Genomic DNA, 22,497 nt, shown 5'->3' with positions numbered 1-22,497 from the left:
GCAAGACGAGAGGGGCTTGGTAGGGTGATCAGACAGCTGCGGGTGGGAGGAGGGGGCTCATTAAAAATCGGTTTAATTATCTAATTAGCAGCTCCCTATGATGTTTTCTCAGTGGGAGGAAGCTAGGCCCAATACACACAGAACCGGAGGAAGCGAAGGTAGATACATGTAAAGCCGGGATGAAGAGGGGATGTGGTGAGAGAAGAAGGAAGAGAGGCGATTCGCCAGACCCTTTATGCAACCTTGAAAGGGGAGTGGGCCAATATAGACCCGTGCCGTGTACCCTCCCACTCTCTCGCCAAGCCCCATTGGTCAGTGGAGATTTCCAGTGGGCTCAATCTCCATGGCACGTCATTGGCCTTTGTGTGGAGGGATTCCCTACTGAGGGAAAATTAACCTCATACTCCATTATCAGTTAGTCAATTTCCTCTCAATGAAGACATCGGTTCCAGGGTGAGAAACCTCCGTCTTCATGATCATACAGTCATTGGCCTCTCTGGGTGGATCTTTTTCAGGGAGGAGAGTCACCGGTATTCACAGTCATTCATTCATTGGCCTCTATAGGATGGATCACTTCCAGGGATTAGAGAGACCTCAGTTTCCATGATCATTCAATCATTGACCCTTCGTTTTAGAGATCGTCACCAATTATAATTCAGTATCCATCATCATTCAATCAATGACCCCTCCACGTACGTTTCATTTCCAGAGACAGCTCAGGCTTCGGACTCCGATGTGGAGACATCTCAGTCTTCATGATCATTCAGTCATTGACTCTTCGACGTAGGTATCCTTTCCAGAGACCTCAGTCTTCATGGTTTTTCATTCATGGACCCTTCTATAAGGATGCTGTCTGCAGTGATAACTCATCCTTCACAGTCATTTGACATTGATTCGGTAATTGGCCCTTTTATGTTCATATCACCTCCAGATCAGTCTACATGCTCATTCAGTCGTTGTGAGACAAGTACAGGTATGCTTCAGCTGGGCCACAGGACGGTACTATTAATCGCACGCTCTGTTACTTTTGTTACTTTACCACTAGGTACTGATAGGTTCCCATTAATTTTTTCACAGGAATATTGATTAATTCAATTTCCTTTGGGATTTACTCTTGGGTTTTCATTACCCATGATGACAACTCATATCAGAGTTGCTGCAAAGTCTCGCAATTGACATCGCATCGAACTAGTTGTTCTTTACACTCCGCACTGTGTGGGTAAGTGTTTTCCGTTGCACCCTTTCTTCGGATTATTAATATTCCTCCAAGTAGAGTTTGACTCTCACTTTTTATTCATTTTCCAGGCTATTCACCTACAGGAATAGTGACCTGGTCTGCCCATCCTCGGCACCAGGAATTGGTTAGTACCCACACCCCATTGAACCTTCTGGCTTTAGGTGGACAATGCGCGCCATTAATTTTATTTTCACCTCTTAGGTTGCCTCACCTTCTCTTTTGTCCTGATGAAGACCCACAAGCGGAGGTTTTAAATTACCCTCTATGCACAAGTCGGGTCGAAACGTCGGCACATACCCCCCAGCAAGGATCTGTACCATACTATATCACCCTGCCCTTTCCTTCTGATGGTGCATTTATGCGCATGGAAAAAGATCATTACATTGTTGTGTGAATTTTATTATGGACAGGTCTCATTATACTGGTTTGTGTTATATAAAATAACCAGTATCAACACCAAATGGATACTAAGTTGACTATCTACAGCCTGTTATTTCCCCTTTTTTCTATTTTAAGCACGCGCACCTTTCTTCTCCTTACAACTTTCCCTTTGAGCAACCTACTCAAATTCTCAAATAATATGTGGTAATGTCTTTACCTATTTTTTTTGCATTGAAAAGAAAAATGAAAAAGTTAATAGTTTTTGACAAAACAGAATGTGGGTGTGTTCTCTCTTTTTCTCTTTCTGGGTGCTAACCACAGATTCATTCATTATATTTATTGTATTGATTACCAGCTGTTGATTATTTGGCAGCACCTACTAAAAAGTTTGTCTGACTTTTTGCGTTCTTACGTAATAGGTCTAGGACCATTTGTTCTTCATAGCATGCTACACCCAGGTCCTGTGACTATATTTGGGTTTCCCCATTAGTTTGTAAGGGTCATTCTCTCATTGAGACTTCTATGTAGATATCATTCTCAGAGACACAGCAGTAATTATGGTAGGTGGGTGAGTGTCCTCTACATGGAGAGATCACCTACAAGAGAGGCCTCAGTCTTCGTGCATTCTGCTCTTGTGGATGATGCAGTCAGCAGTGGGTAGTTATGCAGTCTTCATGTGTGTACAATGCTATCATGGGATGGGTCTATGACATGACGTGTAGTGTGTTCTCTGTTCCTACGCCGTTTCCTCACTCCTAGTTGCAGGCTCTAGGAAGTGGCTGATTGATTTGTCTCCCTTTACACTCAGTCCTTTCCGTCTCCATTATGGGATTGCAGTAGGCATTGAGAGGTCTTCATTTTGCTGGCCTGTCCATCCCTCTTCTGATAAATAGTCTTCAGTGCTTGTGGCTTCTTGGGCGAGGGGTTGCGTTTTTAGTGTGTGTCCTGTTATTCTGAGATTGAACACTCGTGGCTCTTGGTCTGGACCTTGGCATGCCTCTGAATACACAAGCTCTCCGGCCCTTGGTAACATGCCATTCTCTTTCCTGCAGAACGTAAACGAGTTGAACCAGTGGCTCTCAGCGCTACGCAAGGCCAGTATTTACAACGAACGGATGCAGCCTTGCTATCACCCTGGGGCATTTCGCAGCAGCCGATGGACATGTTGCCTGCAGTCTGACCGCACAGGTGAGCCCAAACTCATTACTTGGCCAATGGGGCTGCTGTCTGACTGCACAGATGAACTCACATTCGCTCTCTCTTTCCTGGTCCTGCTGACTGCTGCATGACGGCATAGGTGAGCCTTCGCTCACTCTCTCACCACTGGACCTGTTGACTGCACAGGTGAACCTTCACTCACTCTCTCACCACTCGATCTGTTCACTACTACCTGACTGCACAGGTGAGCTTTCACTCACTCTGTCACCACTCAACCTGATGACTGCTACCTGACTACACAGGTGAGCTTTCACTCACGCTCTCACCATTCGACCTGTTGACTGCTACCTGACTGCACAGGTGAGCCTTCGCTCACTCTCTCACCACTCGACCTGTTGACCTATTGACTGTTACCTGACTGCACAGGTGAGCCTTCGCCCACTCTCTCACCACTCGACCTATTGACTGTTACCTGACTGCACAGGTGAGCCTTCACCCACTCTCTCACAACTCGACCTGTTAACTGCTACCTGACTGCACAGCTAAATCTACACTTAACCTTTCCACGCTAGGCCTGTTGATTGAAGTCTGATTATACAGGTGAGTCCACACTCACACTGTAGCCAATGGGACTACTGGCTCTCTGCACAGGTGAGTCCACACTCACTCTCTCACCGCTGGCAGCAATCTGCACAGGTGAGTCCACACTCACTGACTGGCCACTGGCCCAGCTTTCTGCAGTCTGGCTGGACTGGTGAGTCTACAGGCTCCCCCCCCCCTCCCCCCACGTCCACTCTGATCCTGCTGTCTACAGTCTAACTGCAATATGAGCCCTCACTTTCGATAAGTGTGCACCCTCAAATGTCTGCTTGCAGCTTGCCCCTCGGGTGCTGTTAACACTTATTGGGAAGGAAAGTTTCACACCCCGTTAAGATTCAAAGGGTCAGTACCTCATTTGTGCAGGCCACTGTTTTTGATATATTAGAATCTATGGATTGAATTTGTGTACGTTGTTCTCTTGATTTGATGCCCATGCTGTGCCCAGTGTGCAAAAGCTGGCACAGCAGAGTGGCTGCCTGGCACCTTACTGCACGTTAGTTGAGCTTCTAAAGAATCCGAAATCAAGATATTCCCAAACTGAAGTTGTGCCAAAGGCTCCTAGAAATATCCCTTTTGTACCATGGGGTTGATCTCAGGGCCTAGCCCCACTAGAGGGCAACTAGCACAATCCAAATTATTTAGGAAATAAAAATGGTTGGCTCGTATCAAATATCCACTTGAAAGTATCAAATGTGTGAACTAGATACCGCTAAAAAAATTGAGAAGCACAGGGGGGCGAGAAATCTGAATAAAACCAGACTTTGACTGTTGTGTAAAAATGAGAACAAATCTAAAATATGACAACAGTTCATCTTATATAAAACTACACCCGGAAACTGATTGGGAAAAGGTTAGGAAATGCATCAAAAGGATATAGGAGCAGTTTCTAGAGAAATTGCTTCTAAACTGGTAAAATAATGTCTGGAAAAATCTCAGTCAAAGAGTATTTTGGAATTGATAAATGTATCTAAAGTGTTACCTTGTGTGCTCCAAAATTGTCATAGTTTGAGGCTGCCATCGAGGAAGTGCTGTGTGATAGGAGGGATTGAGTGAGCTCTAGACCTCTGCTTCTAGGGTTGTTTGTGCTGTAGTTATGCGCAGTGTATGCACTGGAGCTTCCCTTGCACTACATTGATGAGTTACCACGGAAGAGGAGGGCGCTGTCAGTGCTCCATAGCCCCCGGAGGCAGTGATTTGCCCCAAACTGCTGTGTGGCCATAGTAGGTGTATGTGGGCATTGCAGACAGACCCTCGCCTCAAAGAGCGTCGACTGGCTGGCCTCTAGGGAAAAGGACATATTTTGGAAGAGACCACTGCCTTTCATTTCTGGGGAGAACGGAGAGAAAGGTCAAGGCTTGTGACACTGAAACGAAGGGATTTCTGGTCAAAGCCTCCTCCTCTAGGGACCACGTCTAGGTCTGAGAGCTCAGACTGCTGCCCAGGCTCTGCTTGACCTGGCTCTGCACAGCTTCTTCAGGCAGGAGCGCTCAGCCTACAGCCCACAGTGTTTGACCTCTAGCTGACATTCATTCCTAGATTTGACGCTCTTGCCATCTGACCATTAAATGCTCCGCCTCTCAGGAGGTCATTACGCACCTGCCGCCACCTCTCCTGCCATTCAATGTGTAAGCCCTAACTGGAGCGCATGGCAAGGTGTGTGAGCCCCTCTCTGCGGGCCCTACCTATTGATGTACCCCTGTCTCTTCCCCATTCCTTAATATGCCTTTGGATGCCCTACCCAGGCTTGAGAGCTGAGAACTGTCCACGTTCAATGCTCTCCACTCTCTCAGCATCACCGGTGTGAGAAGCCTCTCACATGCACATTGGCCCTTCCTCTGCCGGATATTATCTCCATGTGGGCAGCCCTGTCTCCTGCTCATCTGTCCCTGGGTATGGTCTCCAGCCTAGGTATGAGGGCCCCATTTCTTGACCCTAGATGCTCAAAACGCATGGCCTCTCTGTGTGGGCCACTTCTAATTACGATAACCTTGTCTCTTGTCGTCCAGTTAAGGCTTACCCTCCCGATGGATATTCGCGAAGTCACCTCCCCATTCACTGGAAGGCGTGTCTACGTAGGAGAGATCAGTGTCCTACCTATTCAGTCTCTGCCTCCCACTGTACTGATCACCAATAAGGAATGAGGGCAAGGACTCAGCCTCCTCGTGCCGGCCCTAGGGCCAAGACATGCAGTTTGTGCACCGCCTTTCACTAGTGATGTTACTGACCACCATTTTCTTTTTCAGTTCGAGGCTGCAGTCGGACACACTCCGCGGTTACCCTGGGGGACTGGAGTGACCCACTGGATCCAGATGCAGAGACACAGATGATCTACCGGCAGCTGTTACTGGGGAGAGACAAGCTGAGGTCAGTGCTGCAACACCCATTGACCCCTCGTGCTCAAAACTAAAGTCAGTGACGTCACCAAGCACAGGCATGGCTGTCAACTTTCCCCATACCATAAGGATACATTAGAGCCAGCCCCAATTTTCAATCAAACAATTATTTGTAATCAATCAATCAATTATTTGTAAAGCGCACTACTCATCCGTGAGGGTCTCAAGGCGCTGGGGGTGGGGGGAGTGCTGCTACTGCTTGAACAGCCAGGTCTTGAGAAGTCTCCTGCAGGTAAGCAGGTCCTGGGTCTGCCACAGATGGATGGGAAGGGTGTTCCAGGTCTTGGCGGCAAGGTGGGAGAATGATTTGCCACCGGAGGTTGCTCATCAAATGTGGGGGATGGTGGCGAGGGCGAGGTCGGCGGAGCGGAGCTGGCGGTTCAGGGTGTAGAAGGTGAGTCGTCTGTTGAGGTATGTGGGTCTGGTGTTGTGGAGTGCCTTGTGTGCGTGGGTGAGGAGCTTGAAGGTGATCCTCTTGTTGACGGGGAGCCAGTGCAGGACTCTCAGGTGGAGTGTGATGTGGCTGCGTCGAGGGATGTCAAGGATGAGGCGTGCAGAGGCGTTCTGTATTTGTTGTAGTCGTTTTAGGAGTTTGGTTGTGGCTCCTGCGAACAGGGCGTTGCCATAGTCCAACCTGCTGCTGACGAGGGCCTGGGTGACCGTCCGTCTGGTTTCGGTGGAAATCCATCTGTAGATCTTGCGGAGCATACGGAGGGTGTTGAAGCAGGAGGATGAGATGGCGTTGACTTGCTTGGTCATGGAGAGTGCTGAGTCGAGGATGAACCCCAGGTTGCGTGTGTGATCGGTGCTGCTCCCAGAGTGGTCGGCTACTAGGAGTCGTCCCAGGCTGAGGGGGTGGAGCCGAGGATAAGGACCTCCGTCTTGTTCGAGTTCAGTTTCTGTCGGCTGTCCTTCATCCATTCGGCAACGGCCTTCATCCCTTCGTGGAGGTTGGATTTGGCGGTGGAGGGGTCCTTGGTGAGGGAGAGGATCAGCTGGGTGTCGTCAGCGTAGGAGATGATGTTGAGGTCGTGTGATCGGGCTATGTGGGCGAGCGGTGCCATGTAGATGTTGAACAGTGTCGGGCTGAGGGATGATCCTTGGGGTACACCGCAGATGATCTTGGAGGCTTTGGATCAGAATGGCGGGAGGCGGACACTCTGGGTTCTGCCGGAGAGGAAGGAGGTGGTCCATTCCAGGGCCTTGTCTCGGATCCCTGCGTTTTGGAGGCGTGTGTGTAGAGTGTGGTGGCAGACGGTGTCAAAGGCAGCTGAGAGGTCCAGGAGGATGAGGGCCGCGGCTTCTCCGTTGTCCAGGGCCCTGATGTCGTCGGTGGCAGCAATGAGGGCAGTTTCGGTACTGAGTTTGCTGCGGAACCCGGACTGGGATGGGCCCAGGATGTTGTTCTCCTCGAGGTAGCGGGTTAGTTGTCTGTTGACACTCTTTTCGATGACCTTCGTCAGGAACGGGAGTAGGGAGATGGGCCGGAAGTTCTTGAGGTCCCTCGGGTCTGCCTTGTTTTTTTTTAATAAGGCGTTTATCTCGGAGTGCTTCCAGCTCTCCTGGAAGGTCGCGGTATCGAAGGAGATGTTGATGATCTGCGGGGTGGGGTGCGATGGTGGCGCTAGCTTTGTTGAAGATGTGGTGCGGGCATGGGTCTGACGGAGAGCCGGAGTGGATGGTGTTCATTTTTTTGGTGGTGTCATCGTTTACGTGGGTCCAGGTGAGCAGTGAGTTGGTGCGGATGGTGGGTCTGAGGTGTCGCTGGCTGTCGGGGGGGGTCTGGTAGTTGAAGCTGTTGTGGATGTCAGCGATCTTGCGATGGAAGAAGGTGGCTAGGGAGTCGCACAGGTCTTGCGAAGGTGGGATGTCGTTGGTGCTGGCGCTGGGGTTGGCGAGTTCCTTCACAATGTTGAAGAGCTCTTTGCTATTGTGTGCATTCTTGTCGAGGCGGTCTTTGAAGGAGGTCCTTTTGGCGGTTCGAATGAGGTGATGGTGCCTGCGGATGGCGTTCTTGTGGGCTGCGTAGCTGTCCAGTGTCTGTTCGTGGTGCCATTTCTTCTCGAGCTTTCAGCAGGTCTGCTTGGAGGCCTGGAGGTCGGCGGTGAACCTGCTGGCTTTCCTGTCGGTGCGTTTGTTGGAGGATTTTTTGATCGGGGCGAGAATGTTGGTGCAGTCGTCGATCCATTGTCTGAGGTTGCGGGTGGCAGTGTCGATTGGGTCGGAAGGTGGGCTTCGGGCGAGGGCGGTGTTTAGCTGGTCTTTGTTGATTTTGCTCCTGCTGCGGCAGAGGGTCCGTTGAGTGCGGTGGTGTGTGGTGGGTTTCTGGAAGGAGAAGTGGATGCAGCGATGGTCGGTCCAGTGGAGTTCGGTGGTGTGGCTGAAGGTGACGTGGGTGCTTGCAGAGAAGATGGGGTCGAGTGTGTGCCCGGCGGAGTCGGTGGCCATTGTGACGAGCTGTCTGAGTCCGAGGTTGGAGAGGCTGTCGATCAGGGTGGTGGAGTGGCTGTCGTTGTTCTCGAGGTGGAAGTTCAGGTCTCCGAGGAGGATGTAGTCTGCGGAGGCGAGGGCGTGCGTGCTGACGAAGTCGGCGATGGAGTCGCTGAACTGAGGCCAGGGTCCGGGGGGTCTGTAGATGAGGGTTCCTCTAAGGGTGGTGTTGGGGTCAGTGTGGATCTGGAGTGCAGGTGTTTTGCGGTGCTGAGGGTGTCGTCGGTGCTGGTCGAGACTCTGAGGTGTTCCTGTGGATGATGGCGATTCCTCCTCCTATTCCATTGGTGCGGTCCCTCCGGGTGATCTTGTAGCCGTCCGGGATGGCTATGGCTATGTCGGGTGCCGAGGAGGCGTTCAGCCAGGTCTCCGTCAGGAAGGCGACGGCCGGGGAGCATGTGTCGAGCAGGTCCCAGAGTTCGATGGCGTGCTTGTGGGCGGAGCGGGTGTTGAGAAGTATACATCTGAGGGTGGTTTGGCGGCTCAAGGCTGGTGAAGCTGCAGCTTCGGCAGGAGAAGGGTCCTTGGGTGCACCTCGGGGCGGCCAGGAAGCAGGAATGGGATCGGCCTGCATTGAGCACGTGGAGTGTGCTGGCGTCGTAGTGGTGGCAGTCGTTGTGGCATTCGCGGGGGCCAGGTTGTCTGGCGCTGGGTGCGGTCCAGGCACAGACGGGCGCAAACGGGCTTGCCTTAAGCACACCTTCGGCGCGCCAGCGGCGCGGCCGCCATAAGAAGGGGAGGTGGGAGGGAGGAGCAGCTGAGAGGCGGGAGCGAGAAGAATGGGTGAGCGGGGACGGGGATGCAGCGGCGGGAAGGGGAGAGAAGGGCACAGGGTACAGTACAGCAGGGAAGACACGGGCGGAAATACAGTAAAATATAGTAAAAGGGCACAGAATCTGGCAGGAAACGGGCGGAATACAACTCAGGGCACAGAATAGTACAGTAAAAGGGCACAGAGTCTAGCAGGAAAACGGGCGGAATACAACTCTGGGCACAGAGTACAGCAAGGAGAACGGGCGGGAAACAGAACAAGGGCACAGGATACAGAACAAAAAAGGGGTCTGAACGAACTAAGGGCAAGATACAGTACAGAAAAATGAGAAAACAATTTAAACAGCTGAGCAGGGATAAACAACACAGAAGGCAAAAGGGGCAGAGCGAGCAGACAGATACTTACCGCTAACCACTGGGCCACCGAGGATGAGGCGCAGGTGGCAGCCTGCGGGTGGAGGAGGGCCTCGAACTAACGGCAGCGGTAGCGGAGGTCAGCAGCAGGGACACGGGCACACAGGTGGTGCTGTGCGGCGTGGGTAGCGACCTGCCTGAAAACAGAATTTTGCACTCAACAGCACTGAGCATGCTCTTACTTGTAGTTTCACTTTTCACTGAGATATGCTGTGTGATCTCAGGAACCTGGGAACTCTCCCAGGATAGGCCTGGCAGATGTCAAGTTTTAGATTACGAGCTACCCAGGGTGTTGGAGGGAGGACCACCGGGGAGTCGGGGAGACTACTCCGGGGCACCTTCCTACCGCAAAGTTATAGCCGAGCCCCGCTGAGAAGCCCCCTAGGGGAGGTCCTTCTCCTATGATCGTACTAGGCCCAGTAATACCACCACACAGGACTCCGTATCAGTTGCTTAACTTGGTTCTTTATCAATAGTAGTACGTTCAATATTTACAGTGGGATCGAGGGATCCAGTAAGAGTCTCAATGTCTTTAGAGGGATAGGGTAGCGGGACAGTCTTAGTACCAGCCAGGTACGGGAAGGCTCTGCGCCAGACCTTGATTGCTGGTCTCAGAGCGGCTCGGACGGGGGGAGCCGCGACGGCGTCTGCAGGGCTCGGGTGGTAGTTCCGCTTGGGTCGAGCCGCGACACAGTCAGCAGGGCTCCGGTGGTAGGTCCGCTTCGGTCGAGCCGCGACGAGGTCAGCTGGGCTCTGATGGTAAGGTTCAACAAGGTCGGGCCGCGACAGCGTCAGCAGGGCCCCAAAGGTTCGTGAAGGTCTTTAAGCACGGTGGAGCCGCGACGTCGTCAGCAGGGCTCAGAGTGTGGGTTCAGGATGAGTCTTCTTCCGTAGGGTCAGCCGCGATCCGATCAGCAGGGCTCTTGACTCCAGGATACAACTGTTGTCCTGTTGTCGGGTCGCCCCAGATATAGGACTGGAGCCCTTTGATGTCCGGACCCTTGTGCCCGGGGGGGGCGGAGAGGCCGGGTAGGGAGCGGCCAGACGCCCAGCAGGAGAGGCGCCAGGCCCCAGAGAGCTGTGGGGCGATCGCACCTAGGTGTGGAAGGACGGTTGGGGGTCCCATCGATACTGCCCTCTGCCGGGAGTGGGAAGGGTTCACGTGGTATCCCCCTGGCCAGGGGTTGGCGCCTCGATGTCGGGCCTCGCTGGGACCGAGGCCGGGTGAAGCGGGGTCACGTAGGTGGTTACGTAGAGTCACGTACAATCCAAAATGGAGGAGCCCCGAGGTGCATGGGACCTCGTGCGGCTTAGCGAGGGCGAACAGGACCACGCCACGAGGCCGGCTCCAACACGCGTCCCCCCCAGCTGAAGGCAGGGAGAGTCACCCATCTCCTTGAGGGTTCTCCTCGCCGAGGCGGAAGAATCTGGACAGGCCGTCAGCATTGGCGTGGTCGTTGCCGGGCCGGTGTTCCACGGTGAAGTTCATCCCTTGCAGCGAGATGGACCATCGCAACAACTTGGGGTTCTCGCCCCGCATTTGCATGAGCCACCGCAAGGGCCGGTGGTCAGTTTGGACCCTGAAGTGGGTGCCGAAAAGGTAGGGCCGGAGCTTCTTGAGAGCCCATTCCACAGCGAAGGCTTCTCGCTCGATGGTGCTCCACCTCTGTTCTCGTGGCAGCAGTCGGCGGCTGATAAAGGCCACAGGTCGGTCGAGGCCCTCGGCGTCCATCTGGGAGAGGACCGCCCCGACCCCGTACTCCGAGGCATCGGTCTGGACTACAAATTCCTTGCTGTAGTCAGGGGCCTGTAGCACAGAGGCAGCGCACATGGCCGCCTTGAGGGCCTCAAAAGCGGTCTGACAGCGGGGCGTCCAGTGCACCGCCTTGGGCTGTTTCTTGGAAGTGAGCTCCGTAAGGGGGCCCACAATGCTGCCATAATCCTTAATGAATCGTCGGTAGTAGCCTGTGAGGCCTAAGAAGGCCCGGACAGCGGTTTGGGTTGCGGGGGGCTCCCACGCCTGGATGGCATCGACCTTTCACTGGAGGGGCGCCACCTGGCCACTCCCCACCTGGTGGCCCAGATAGGTCACAGATCCTTGACCGATCTGGCATTTACTGGCCTTAATTGTGAGCCCGGCTCTTTGGAGAGCGGCCAGGACTTCCCCGAGGTGTCCTAGGTGCGCGGCCCAGTGGTCGCTGAAGACTGCAATGTCGTCGAGGTAGGCCGCGCTGAAGGCTTCTAGCCCGGCCAGGACCTTGTTCACCAGCCTCTGAAAGGTCGCTGGGGCGTTCTTCATACCGAAGGGCATTACCCGAAAGTGGTAGTGCCCATCGGGGGTGGAAAAGGCGGATCGTTCCTGGGCGCCGGGAGTGAGCTTGATCTGCCAGTACCCAGCGGTGAGATCAAAGGTGCTTAGGTAGCGGGCGGCCCCTAAGCGATCGATCAGCTCGTCTGCTCGTGGCAAGGGGTGGGCATCGGTCTTGGTGACTGCGTTCAGGCCCCGGTAATCGACACAAAATCTGAGTTCCGGGGCAGTGCCGGGGGCGGCGGCCTTCGGCACCAAGACTACCGGGCTGGCTCACGGGCTGTCTGATGGCTCGATGACTCCGAGGGCGAGCATCTTGGAGACCTCGGTCTGTATACAGGCTCGGACTCGGTCAGGTACTCTGTAAGCGCGGTGTCGCACAGGGGGGCTGTCCCCAGTATCCACGTCGTGGACGCACCAGGGGGTCACCCCGGGCGTGAGAGAGAAGAGGGCAGCGAAGGGTTGCAGCAGCTTCTGGCAGTCATGGCGCTGTTCTGGTGTCAGGGTGGCGGAGAGGCGGACGCCCTCCAAGGAGCCGTCTAGGCCCGAGGACCCCAGGAGGTCTGGTAGGGGCTCGGAGTCACTTTCGCCCCCATCGTCGGTAGCCAGCAGCAGGCTTAGTTCAGTTCGGGCAAAGTGGGGCTGGAGCCGGTTGGCGTGCAGGACCCGGAGGGGGTTCCTCGGGGACTCCATGTCGACCAGGTACGTGACGGGGCTCTTCCTCTCAACTACCTTGAAGGGCCCGGTCCACTTGTCCTGCAGGGCGCAGGGGTCCACGGGTGACATGACCCAGACTTGCTGGCCCGGCTCGAACTCGATGGCTGAGGCATTTTCGTCATACCAGCGTTTCATGTCTTCTTGGCTGGCTTCGAGGTTGGCTTCTGCCAGGGCCCGGAACTTCCGAGTCTGGTTCCGCAGGGTCAGGAGGTACCGGTAGACGTCGGGGGGGGCATCTTGGACGTGCGCCTCCCAGCCCTCCTTGACCAGGCTGAGGGGCCCTCGGACGGGGTGCCCATACAATAGTTCGAAGGGGCTGAAGCCCAGGGATTTCTGTGGTACCTCCCGATAGGCGAACAGGAGGCAGGGCAGCAGGACATCCCATCTCCTCCTCAGGGGCTCTTCCAGGCCCTTGATCATCCCCTTCAGGGTTCTGTTGAACCGCTCGATCAGTCCTTTCCCCTGGGGGTGGTAAGGGGTGGTGAATTTGTAGGTGACCCCACATTGTTGCCAGAGGGATCTCATGTACTTTGAAATAAAGTTCGTACCCCTGTCGCTCACCACTTCTCGGGGGAACCCCACCCTGGAGAAGATGCCCATCAGGGCCCGGCCCACCACTGGAGCTGTCACGGTGCGGAGTGGGATGGCCTCGGGGTATCGGGTGGCGTGGTCGACCAGTACCAGGATGAAGCGGTGTCCCAGGGCGGTTCGGGGGACGAGGGGCCCCACGATGTCGATCCCCACTCGTTCGAACGGGGTGTGGGCGGCTGGAAATGGTTGGAGGGGGGCTTTAACTCGACCCCCAGTCTTCCCGCTAGCCTGGCAGGTCGGGCAGGACCGGCAGTGATGGTCCACGTCTCTTCTCATTCGGGGCCAATAGAAATGGGTCACTAGGCGGCTGTAAGTTTTGTCCCGCCCGAGGTGTCCAGCGAGGGGCACGTCATGCGCCAGGTTCAGGAGGAACTCTCGGAATCGGAGGGGGACCACCAACACCCGGCCGGCCCCTAGTTCGGCGACTTTCTGCTCGCTATACAATAAGTCATTGTCCCAATAGACCCAGTGGGTTCCCGTGGGGTCCCCCGCGGCCTGGGCGGCCGCTTGCTGTCGGGCCCCCTCGAGGGACGGGCAGGCCTTCTGCTCTTGCTGGAATTGTTCGCGGGTGGGGCCCCCGTCGTGGCGCCACTGGGCCAGCTCGGGGATCTCGCTGAGGGAGGCGGCCTCGTCGGGAGAAAGTTCGGATGGCCCGGCCTCATCGTCAGGTTCCTCCGTGCCGGAGGAGGGTGGTAGTTCGGGGCCCGTCGGCTTGTCGGGGGCCGCGGCAGCGGCTGGTTGGGCGGTCATGGACCGGGTGGTGGCGCAGGCCCACTCGGGCAGCCCTAGCATCCCCAGATGCTCTCGGCGTTCCACCTGGGCCCAAGGGGAGCTCTCTAGGTCATTCCCCAGGAGGCAGTTCACTGGGGCGTCGTCGCGGATGGTTACTTTTAGGGTGCCGGACACTCCTCCCCACTCGAAGGGGATCCTGGCCATTCGGCACATGCTCTCAGTGTTGTCCGCGGTCCGGACAGGGCATAGGACATGTGGCAGGATTTGTTCGGGGGTCACCAGGTGGCAGCGGACAGCGGTCACACTGGCCCCAGTGTCCCGGAGGGCTTCGGCCCGTCGTCCATTGATGGTGACCCACTGCTGGTACTTCTGGGTGTTGCTTGGGATGGCAGCTCGGGGCACCATTTCTCGGGAGCCCAGGCATACGAGCGACATGGCAGCTGGTTCCCACTCGGGGGACCCACCGTCGTGGTTTTCCTCCTCGTCTTCTCCTTCCCCCAGGGCTGCGGCGGCTATTTGCCGGGGAGGGGGCCCAGCGGTCCCGTTCCGTCGGTTCACGGGGCAGGCCGGGTCGCTCGCATAGTGGCCGGTCTGCTGGCAGCCGAAGCAGGTCACTGTCGGTCGGGGTCCAGGCCGTGCGATAGGGGTCCCCCTTCGGCCCAGGGTCGGGGACGTGTGGTTGGTGGCTTGGCCTCGTGGCGGGCTTCTGGGCGGCCCGGCCGGGAATTCTCGACTGCGGTGGGACCCCCCTCCTCCGCCTCGCTGGCGGGGAGGTCCCGTGGTACTCCGTTGGTAGTCCCCCACGGGGTTCCGGGGGACCCGGGTGTTGACCCATCGGTCGGCTTCGGCGGCGAGCTTCCGGGGCTCGGTCAGTTTACTGTCCAGGAGGTGTTGCCTTAGTTCAACAAAGCAGTTGTTGGCGAGGTGCTCCCAGACAATGAGGTCGAACAGTTCATTGTATGAGGTGACCTTGCTCCCTTTTATCCATCCTTCAAAGGCTTGGCTGAAGAAGTCCACGTATTCGACCCACGTGGTACCGGGGAGCTTCTTGCAGTCCCGGAAGCGCTGCCGGTACATCTCGGCTGATAGTCCGTAGCGTGTGAATAGGGCTTCTTTCATGTGGTCGTATGATGTCATCACCGCGTCGGGGAGTTGCAGCAGGGTATCCCGGCCCTCGCTGAGGAACCTCCCCCATAGGCCGGCACCCCAATCCTTCCGGGGTACCCGATGGGAGGTCATGGCTACTTCGTATGCTCGGAACCATTGCTGGATGTCGTCATTTTTATAGTACTCCTTGACGACATCCTTGGGGATATGAACCTTTGGCTCGGTCAGTGGCAGAGCGTCCCGGGATCCGGGGGTGCTGGTCTCCCCCGTTTTGGATTTTAGTTCAAGTTCCTTGAGGCTCCTCTCGTGCTCGAGGGTTAGCCGTCTCTCCTCTAGTTCCCGATGCCGTTTCTTTTCTTCGATTTCCTCTTGCAGCCGTAGTTGCTCCAAGGCTATTTTCTTCTCCGCCAGTCCAGCTCACCGTCCAGCCGGAGTCGGGCGAGGTCCATTTCGTGTGTCCGGACCCTCTCCCGTTCTCGCATTTCTTCGTGGGAAAGGCTTGCTTCTGGGACGTTTCGCCCCCCATCTGTCGGGGTTGGGGTCGACAGGTTTCCGTCCCGGGCCGAGGTCCCTTCGGCTCGGGGTGGAGTGGTCTCGGGTTCTGCCCAGGCTTTCAGGGCTTTCTGCATTTCTTCCTTGGTGCCCAATCCTGTGGTTGGGATCCCTTTGTCCTTGCAGAATTGTTTCAGTTCTTTGTGGGTGTATTCTTCCAACCTTTCCGGCTGGAAGGTTGCGGCCACGGTTGCTTCTTGGCCGTCCATGGTTCCCTTTTCTTTTTCCGTCTGGTTAGGTAGTGGGTGCGTTACTTGCCTGTACGATTGCGTCTGGCTCGGATCCCGTCGCTGGCCACCAAATGTTGGAGGGAGGACCACTGGGGAGTCGGGGAGACTACTCCGGGGCACCTTCCTACCGCAAAGTTATAGCCGAGCGCCGCTGAGAAGCCCCCTAGGGGAGGTCCTTCTCCTATGATCGTACTAGGCCCAGTAATACCACCACACAGGACTCCGTATCAGTTGCTTAACTTGGTTCTTTATCAATAGTAGTACGTTCAATATTTACAGTGGGATCGAGGGATCCAGTAAGAGTCTTAATGTCTTTAGAGGGATAGGGTAGCGGGACAGTCTTAGTACCAGCCAGGTACGGGAAGGCTCTGCGCCAGACCTTGAGTGCTGGTCTCAGGGCTCCGGTGGTAGGTCCGCTTCGGTCGAGCCGCGACGAGGTCAGCTGGGCTCTGATGGTAAGGTTCAACAAGGTCGGGCCGCGACAGCGTCAGCAGGGCCCCAAAGGTTCGTGAAGGTCTTTAAGCACGGTGGAGCCGCGACGTCGTCAGCAGGGCTCAGAGTGTGGGTTCAGGATGAGTCTTCTTCCGTAGGGTCAGCCGCGATCCGATCAGCAGGGCTCTTGACTCCAGGATACAACTGTTGTCCTGTTGTCGGGTCGCCCCAGATATAGGACTGGAGCCCTTTGATGTCCGGACCCTTGCGCCCGGGGGGGGGCGGAGAGGCCGGGTAGGGAGCGGCCAGATGCCCAGCAGGAGAGGCGCCAGGCCCCAGAGAGCTGTGGGGCGATCGCACCTAGGTGTGGAAGGACGGTTGGGGGTCCCATCGATACTGCCCTCCGCCGGGAGTGGGAAGGGTTCACGTGGTATCCCCCTGGCCAGGGGTTGGCGCCTCGATGTCGGGCCTCGCTGGGACCGAGGCCGGGTGAAGCGGGGTCACGTAGGTGGTTACGTAGAGTCACGTACAATCCAAAATGGAGGAGCCCCGAGGTGCATGTGACCTCGTGCGGCTTAGCGAGGGGGAACAGGACCACGCCACGAGGCCGGCTCCAACACAGGGGATATCTATATAAAGGCTTCTTCAAGGTCACTGGCATCGGTGTGCAGCCCCTGGCCTCCACCCCTTTTTGCCTCAGCTCCCAAAACTGCCCTGTCTCTCTTTCTTTGCTTTACGACCTCCTGCTCTGAAGCAACAGCTACAATATTCCTCCTATGATAACATCACAGGCTTCAGCTCTGGTTGGAACATTGAGCACGAAAGCATACATCCATACATCTTTTATAGAGATAAACAAACACAGAAGAAAAGCAACTCCCAAACAGTAAACAAGACAAATGTCGCTTCAAATCGTGTTCAGTCTACATGGCACTGAAAAAAACACTGCAGCGCATCAGCATCGCCTCTGCTGCTAGGCAGGAAGTATTGTATTGTATTGTAATTGCATTTATATAGCGCTTACTACCCCAGACAAGGCAACAAAGCACTTTTTTGGTGAGAAGCATGCTACTCTGGAACCCATAAAGAATTAGTGGGGAATTAGTGTAGTGAAAGGTGAAAGTAATTTGAGTGGTGGATATGTTAGTTATTTGGATTGAGAAGGATAGTGGAGGGGCAGAAAAGGGAAAAAGGTTTGCATTTATAAAGAGCTTGCTACCCCTGATGAAGCGTTGAATCGCTTTTTTGGCGAGTAGTACACTACTCTTGAAGCCACAAAGGATTACTAGTGAATTAGTATAGTGAAAAATGAAAGTAATTTGAGTGGTGGATATGTTGGTCAGTTATTTGGATTGAGAAGGATAGTGGAGGGATAAAAGAGGGAAAAGGTTTGCATTTATATAGCGCTTGCTACCAGGGCCGGACTGGCCGTAGCGGGCACCGAGTGTTTCCACGGTGGGCCACTAGGGTGGGGGTCTGTTTCAGGCCCCCTGGGGGCCGTTTTTTGTTTCAGGGCCGTTTTTACAGCATAGCTGCAATATCGTCCCTGTAATAGAAAAGCCCGAAACCGGCCCTTGAAAACAGCACGGTCGCACCCCCTACCGCCCAGGGGGGGCGGCCAAGCACTTTGCCAGGGCCGGTTTGGGTTCCCAGTCCGGCCCTGCTTGCTACCCCTGATGAGGTGCTGAAGTGCTTTTTCTGCGAGTAGCACGCTACTCCAGAACCCTTAATGGATTAGTGGTGAATTAGTATTGTGAAAGAGGAAATTAATTTGAGCGGTGGACATGTTAGTCTGTTATTTGGATTGAAAAGGATAGTGGGAAGGATGGAAGAGGGAAGGATTTAGATTTTTTTTTGGGAGCTCATAGCAGTTGGAGGAGGCTTGGGATGAGTAAAAGGGAGGTGGAGGGGGAAGAGTCAGAGAGAAGGGTTTAGAAAGGCTGGTTTGGGAGATCTGAATAGTAAAAGAGGTATGAGATGATGCAAGGAGGGATATAGTAGGGAAGAGTCTAGAGAGGGTTATTTTGGGGGTCATAGTAGTGGTATGGGGTTTGGGATGAATGAGAGAGTGGATGTATAGGATATATTGATAGAGGCATAGGGTGAGTGCATTGGAAAGAGTAGTAGAATGCACTGCTGAAGATTCACTCAAACAGCCATCAGAACAGGCCACTTGTTTACAGTCTTACCATAGTGCTCAACATTCTGATGTCTCACCATCATGGGCCAGTGCCAAAAATTTCCTAAAGCCGCCCTCTATCTTCCTGGTTTGACCTTTCTTTCACTAATCACTCGAATCATCAACCGAGTACACACTACGGTATGTCAGGTGGAAATAGACCAGCCAGTCTGGTTGATTTTTTCCATCTTCTTTCTTGTAGTCATAGAAAAAAATATATATATATCAAAATGTAAATATGAAGCACCTCCGTTGCCCATTTGTCTTTGCACCATTAGACTGTTTTCCTACACGCATGGTCCCAGACCATCATGCCTTCAAACCCTCGTGCCCTCTTCTTCCATAGTGTTATCAGGTAACTCACCTTTAGACGTGCCACAGCACTGGCACCCGTTTGGGCGGTCTCATCAGAGACCCAGATTTCGTTGTACATGCATTGATTGGGTCCTCAACAGGCTGAGCAGCTCTGAAGTAATAAGAAGCCACTCGTGGCATGTTATGCAGAATTGGGGAAGCTGTATTTCTCTATTCCGCCACAAGAGGTCACTGCAACACTGGCACGCTGAAGGTCAGATATTTGCAACAAGAGAGTAGGACTCATTTGGAACTATATTAGATCGGCAGCCCACCCTGTGACCTGCGCTTCATGTGAGCCAGAAATAGGCAGAACCCAATTGACAAATCACTCTTAAGGGCGCTCTTCCGAGATGGGGAGAATGAGAAAAGCACGAAAGGCTAATGAGGATGAGCTATCTTCGGGGGTGACCTCGGGGAAACCGAATTTAAGAAAGCATGCAGCCCACAGCAGGCTCTAAAGGTTAGGGGAGGCGGGGTGCAGCCAGACACTAGTAATGCTTTCAGAAGCTGAAATAGTTAGAGAAATGGACAGTCGCAAATTTGATTCGCCTGTTGGTCTGTTTTGCTCTCGCTTGGTGTCCATGTACATATATCGCATCTGTTGTGATGTCATTAAAATGCAAAAAGTCGTGGGAATTATTCGATACATTTTCAGTTTGTTTTCCTAGTAAGTACCGCTCTGTAATTGACTGGATTGGCTGCAAAATTAGCAGTTCTCTTAAAAGTAACATATATTTCAAGCTCCAGTTTGTAGGAGTCATGCTCGAGGCCTTCCTTCCATGCTGCAATCGCTCTTCCAATCCCCACTAAAAAATGCAATACGACCCACATTTAACAGTTTAAAATAAACCTAAAACAACAACAAAAACAGGGAAACCCCACACAATTGTGGTACTGTTCAGCATGACTAATGTAGCATGGCTAATAGAGCCCACGATAGTAATACTGTGTTAATTATATAGCGTTTCCCATATCGTATGGCATTTCTAGCACTATAAAAACACAACTGCTACTATTAGAGGCCAGCAAGAAAAGTAAGCCCCCCCACACTAGATGGATACCTGGCTCGTGCCTCGGCCCATGGTGCCTGGCCTTTCAAAATACAGTCGAGCCAAGCCATGGCGACTCCTCCACTATCGCGGAAGAGCGTTGCCCCACCGCTTTTAAGCAGTGCCAAGTGGAAACTCAAAATGATAATAACTTAGAGTTATTATCATTTTATGCTTTATGTCCTGCTGCTTTGCGGGTGGGCGGGGCTGCTCTGCTCTCGGAGTAGTAGGGCAGGGGAGGAGTGATTTGCCCACTTCTAAGTGCGCAGTGACTGTTCGGTCAGCCCTCTCCGGCCGCCCAAACCAGTCATGCACACTTTCCCCGTTCTCCATACAGGCTGCATTAAAGCCTGCGTGACGAACATGCCCATTCCCTCCAGCCGCTGGCTGTGCGCCGTGTCACGGCACTCAGACCAATCACAACACTGTATTGGAGCATTGGGATTGGCTTAGTCGAGGGAGCCTGGCTGCCTTCTTCCTGTTCCTAGAGTCGGAGTCAGGAGAGCAGGAGCAGAGACAGGGGGCCTGGCGGCAAGGTAAGTTTATTTATTTTTACCCCTGTGACCTCCCCGTGAGCCCCCCACGGCAACCCCCCGCAACCCTCCCCCACGCCCGTCACACCCGCCACGCTCACCACGCCCACCACGCCATCCGCGATCCATGCCTGCCGCCACTGGAGCCAAGCATCCAGGCACCATCTTTTTCTTTTCCTTAATACCTTTAGACGCATGACATGAGCACATGTAAACTGAACACATGCCCTTCTGCAGCTCAGCTGGAATTCACTCTCACATTTTTTTAATAATACATATCTCTATATATATATATATATATATATATATATATATGAAATAATCCCCAAGCGTATCTGATTAAGGAGCCAGCACTCGTCATCACGGGGGTTCTCTCGTTTATTGCGAAGGTTACATCAGGCTATGGACAAAACAGGAACGCGTTTCGGTAGTCAAGCTGCCTTTCTCAACCTGAAATGCGCCATATTGGTGCTTCTATTTAAAACAAATATTCACTAAAATTGAAGATGCACTACATCACAGATCGATTGGGTACATGTAAGCATGTGGGCTGATGACCATTCATTCTAAACAAAGCATAATCACAGTTATTCCGAAAACCGCAAAAGCGAAAATCCTTCAAACTAGATTGCTTTAGGATTGTTTTCAGTCTGCGCTAATCCGTGTTTATGTCCTCCAGTTCATTTTGTTTAAAGAAAACTCCCATCATGCCTTATTCCATTTTCAGCAAAACCCGGACTGGATTTATACACGTCCTTCAGCTGGGACCAAGGGCATTTTTATAATAACTTTAAAATCCAAACACACGCATTTTTCAAGTTCATGCTATTTCACTCTAAGCACAGTTGCCCACCTTCTTGGTCCATTAACTTCTTAAAAGTGCATGCGTCTCCGAGGGCAGTCTGCTTTCTACTCGGAAATGGCTTACTGATTAGGAACAATTGTTCAAATTAAATGGAGAAAGACTCACGGCGGCAACTTCTTAAAGTTTCAAATCTACATGTCCAATGCAACCGGCCCCGATAAGCAACAGCATGGACCCACGAGACCACCACTTTCTTGGCCAGTGTCATCAGCGGTGCCCAGCTCCATAGTAGGAGGAGAGTTTATACCAGGGTGAGGATGTGCCGTTAGGTAGAGAAGCTCCAGTCCCCGCCAAGGGAGCATAGGCTCCCAGCGTTTGAACTCGCTCCTCCACAAATGCCTTCTCCTCTTCTCCATCGCCACGCAAGTTGAATAACATGGGTGAGGGTGTAGATCCTTGAGGTACTCCCGTCAAGAATTGAGTAATCTCAGACAAGGTTTGATTGACTTCGATTCGTTGAGATCTATTATGAAGGAACAAGAAAAACAAACTTAAGACGGGACAAAATAAACTCATCCTTTTCTCCAAAAGGTCTACCATGTTGTCATGTTTGACCGTATCAAACACAGAGGAGAGATCAAGGAGTATAAGTAGGCAGGGTTTCTTCTGATCAAGTAGTCTCAAGGCGTAATCCACAATGTGTGTCAGAGCTGCTTCAGTGCTATGGTCTGTTGTGAAGCCAGATTTGCAATGGTCAAGGAGCTGAAACTGTTCGATGTGGTTGAAGAGTTGTAAGTGTACGCATTTCTCTAGTAGCTTTGCTAGTGACATAGTGTTAGTAATAGGGCAAAAATTGTTGAGTTCAGACAAGCCAACATTTGGCTTTTTAGGGATTGGGGTAACCTGCCATATCTTTAGGCAATCAGGAATCGTGCCTGGGGAGAAAGATGCACTGACAATCCTAGACCAAAGTGGGAGCATGGAGGATTTAAGCTCTTTGATGGGTTTGGTGGGTAGAGGATCTCTGAAGTGGTTTGAGGTATTATTTGATATTATTGTTTTAAGTATCTCAGGCAGTTTAAAGTTAGACCATGCAGCATTATTTTTCTTAAGTCAAATCAGAGAGAGGGGGCCAAATCCTGGGATGCATAGAGAGGAGATTGAATTGAGACTGGCTTAGTGGATAGTGAGAGGAGAATAGGTCATCTGATTCAATCTTCCTAATTTTTTCAGTGAAACGAGTTGAGAAATCTTCACCACTTGGGAGTGTCAAATTATCTTTAAGGTGTAGATTAGATCTGCCGCCAGCTTGCTGTTTGACGATTTCAAAAAGCTTTTTGGGTCTGTTTTAGGTGTTGTCCTGTTGCGTCCAAAAGTAGTTTGCTTTGGAGCTACTTATGAGCTTGTTATAGTAGCTTCGTATTGACCGCAGGTGCTGAAGGTGTATTGTGGAAGGAGATA

At 53.2% G+C, this 22,497-nt stretch overlaps 1 protein-coding gene across 1 annotated transcript in view; it reads left to right on the top strand.

Moving 5' to 3' along the window:
• Positions 1-22,497, top strand: part of RASAL1 (RAS protein activator like 1) — a 765,452-nt gene that overhangs the window by 706,887 nt on the left and 36,068 nt on the right. Inside the window, exons 18-19 of the mRNA XM_085633253.1 lie at positions 2,671-2,806; positions 5,620-5,740. Coding sequence (XP_085489379.1) covers positions 2,671-2,806; positions 5,620-5,740 — 257 coding nt within the window. The remainder of the gene's footprint in view (positions 1-2,670; positions 2,807-5,619; positions 5,741-22,497) is intronic.

The sequence above is a fragment of the Triturus cristatus genome, chromosome 11, assembly GCF_964204655.1.
Source record: "Triturus cristatus chromosome 11, aTriCri1.1, whole genome shotgun sequence".
In the NCBI taxonomy this organism is placed as follows: Eukaryota; Metazoa; Chordata; class Amphibia; order Caudata; family Salamandridae; genus Triturus; species Triturus cristatus.
This window is presented reverse-complemented; position numbering and strand designations above follow the sequence as displayed.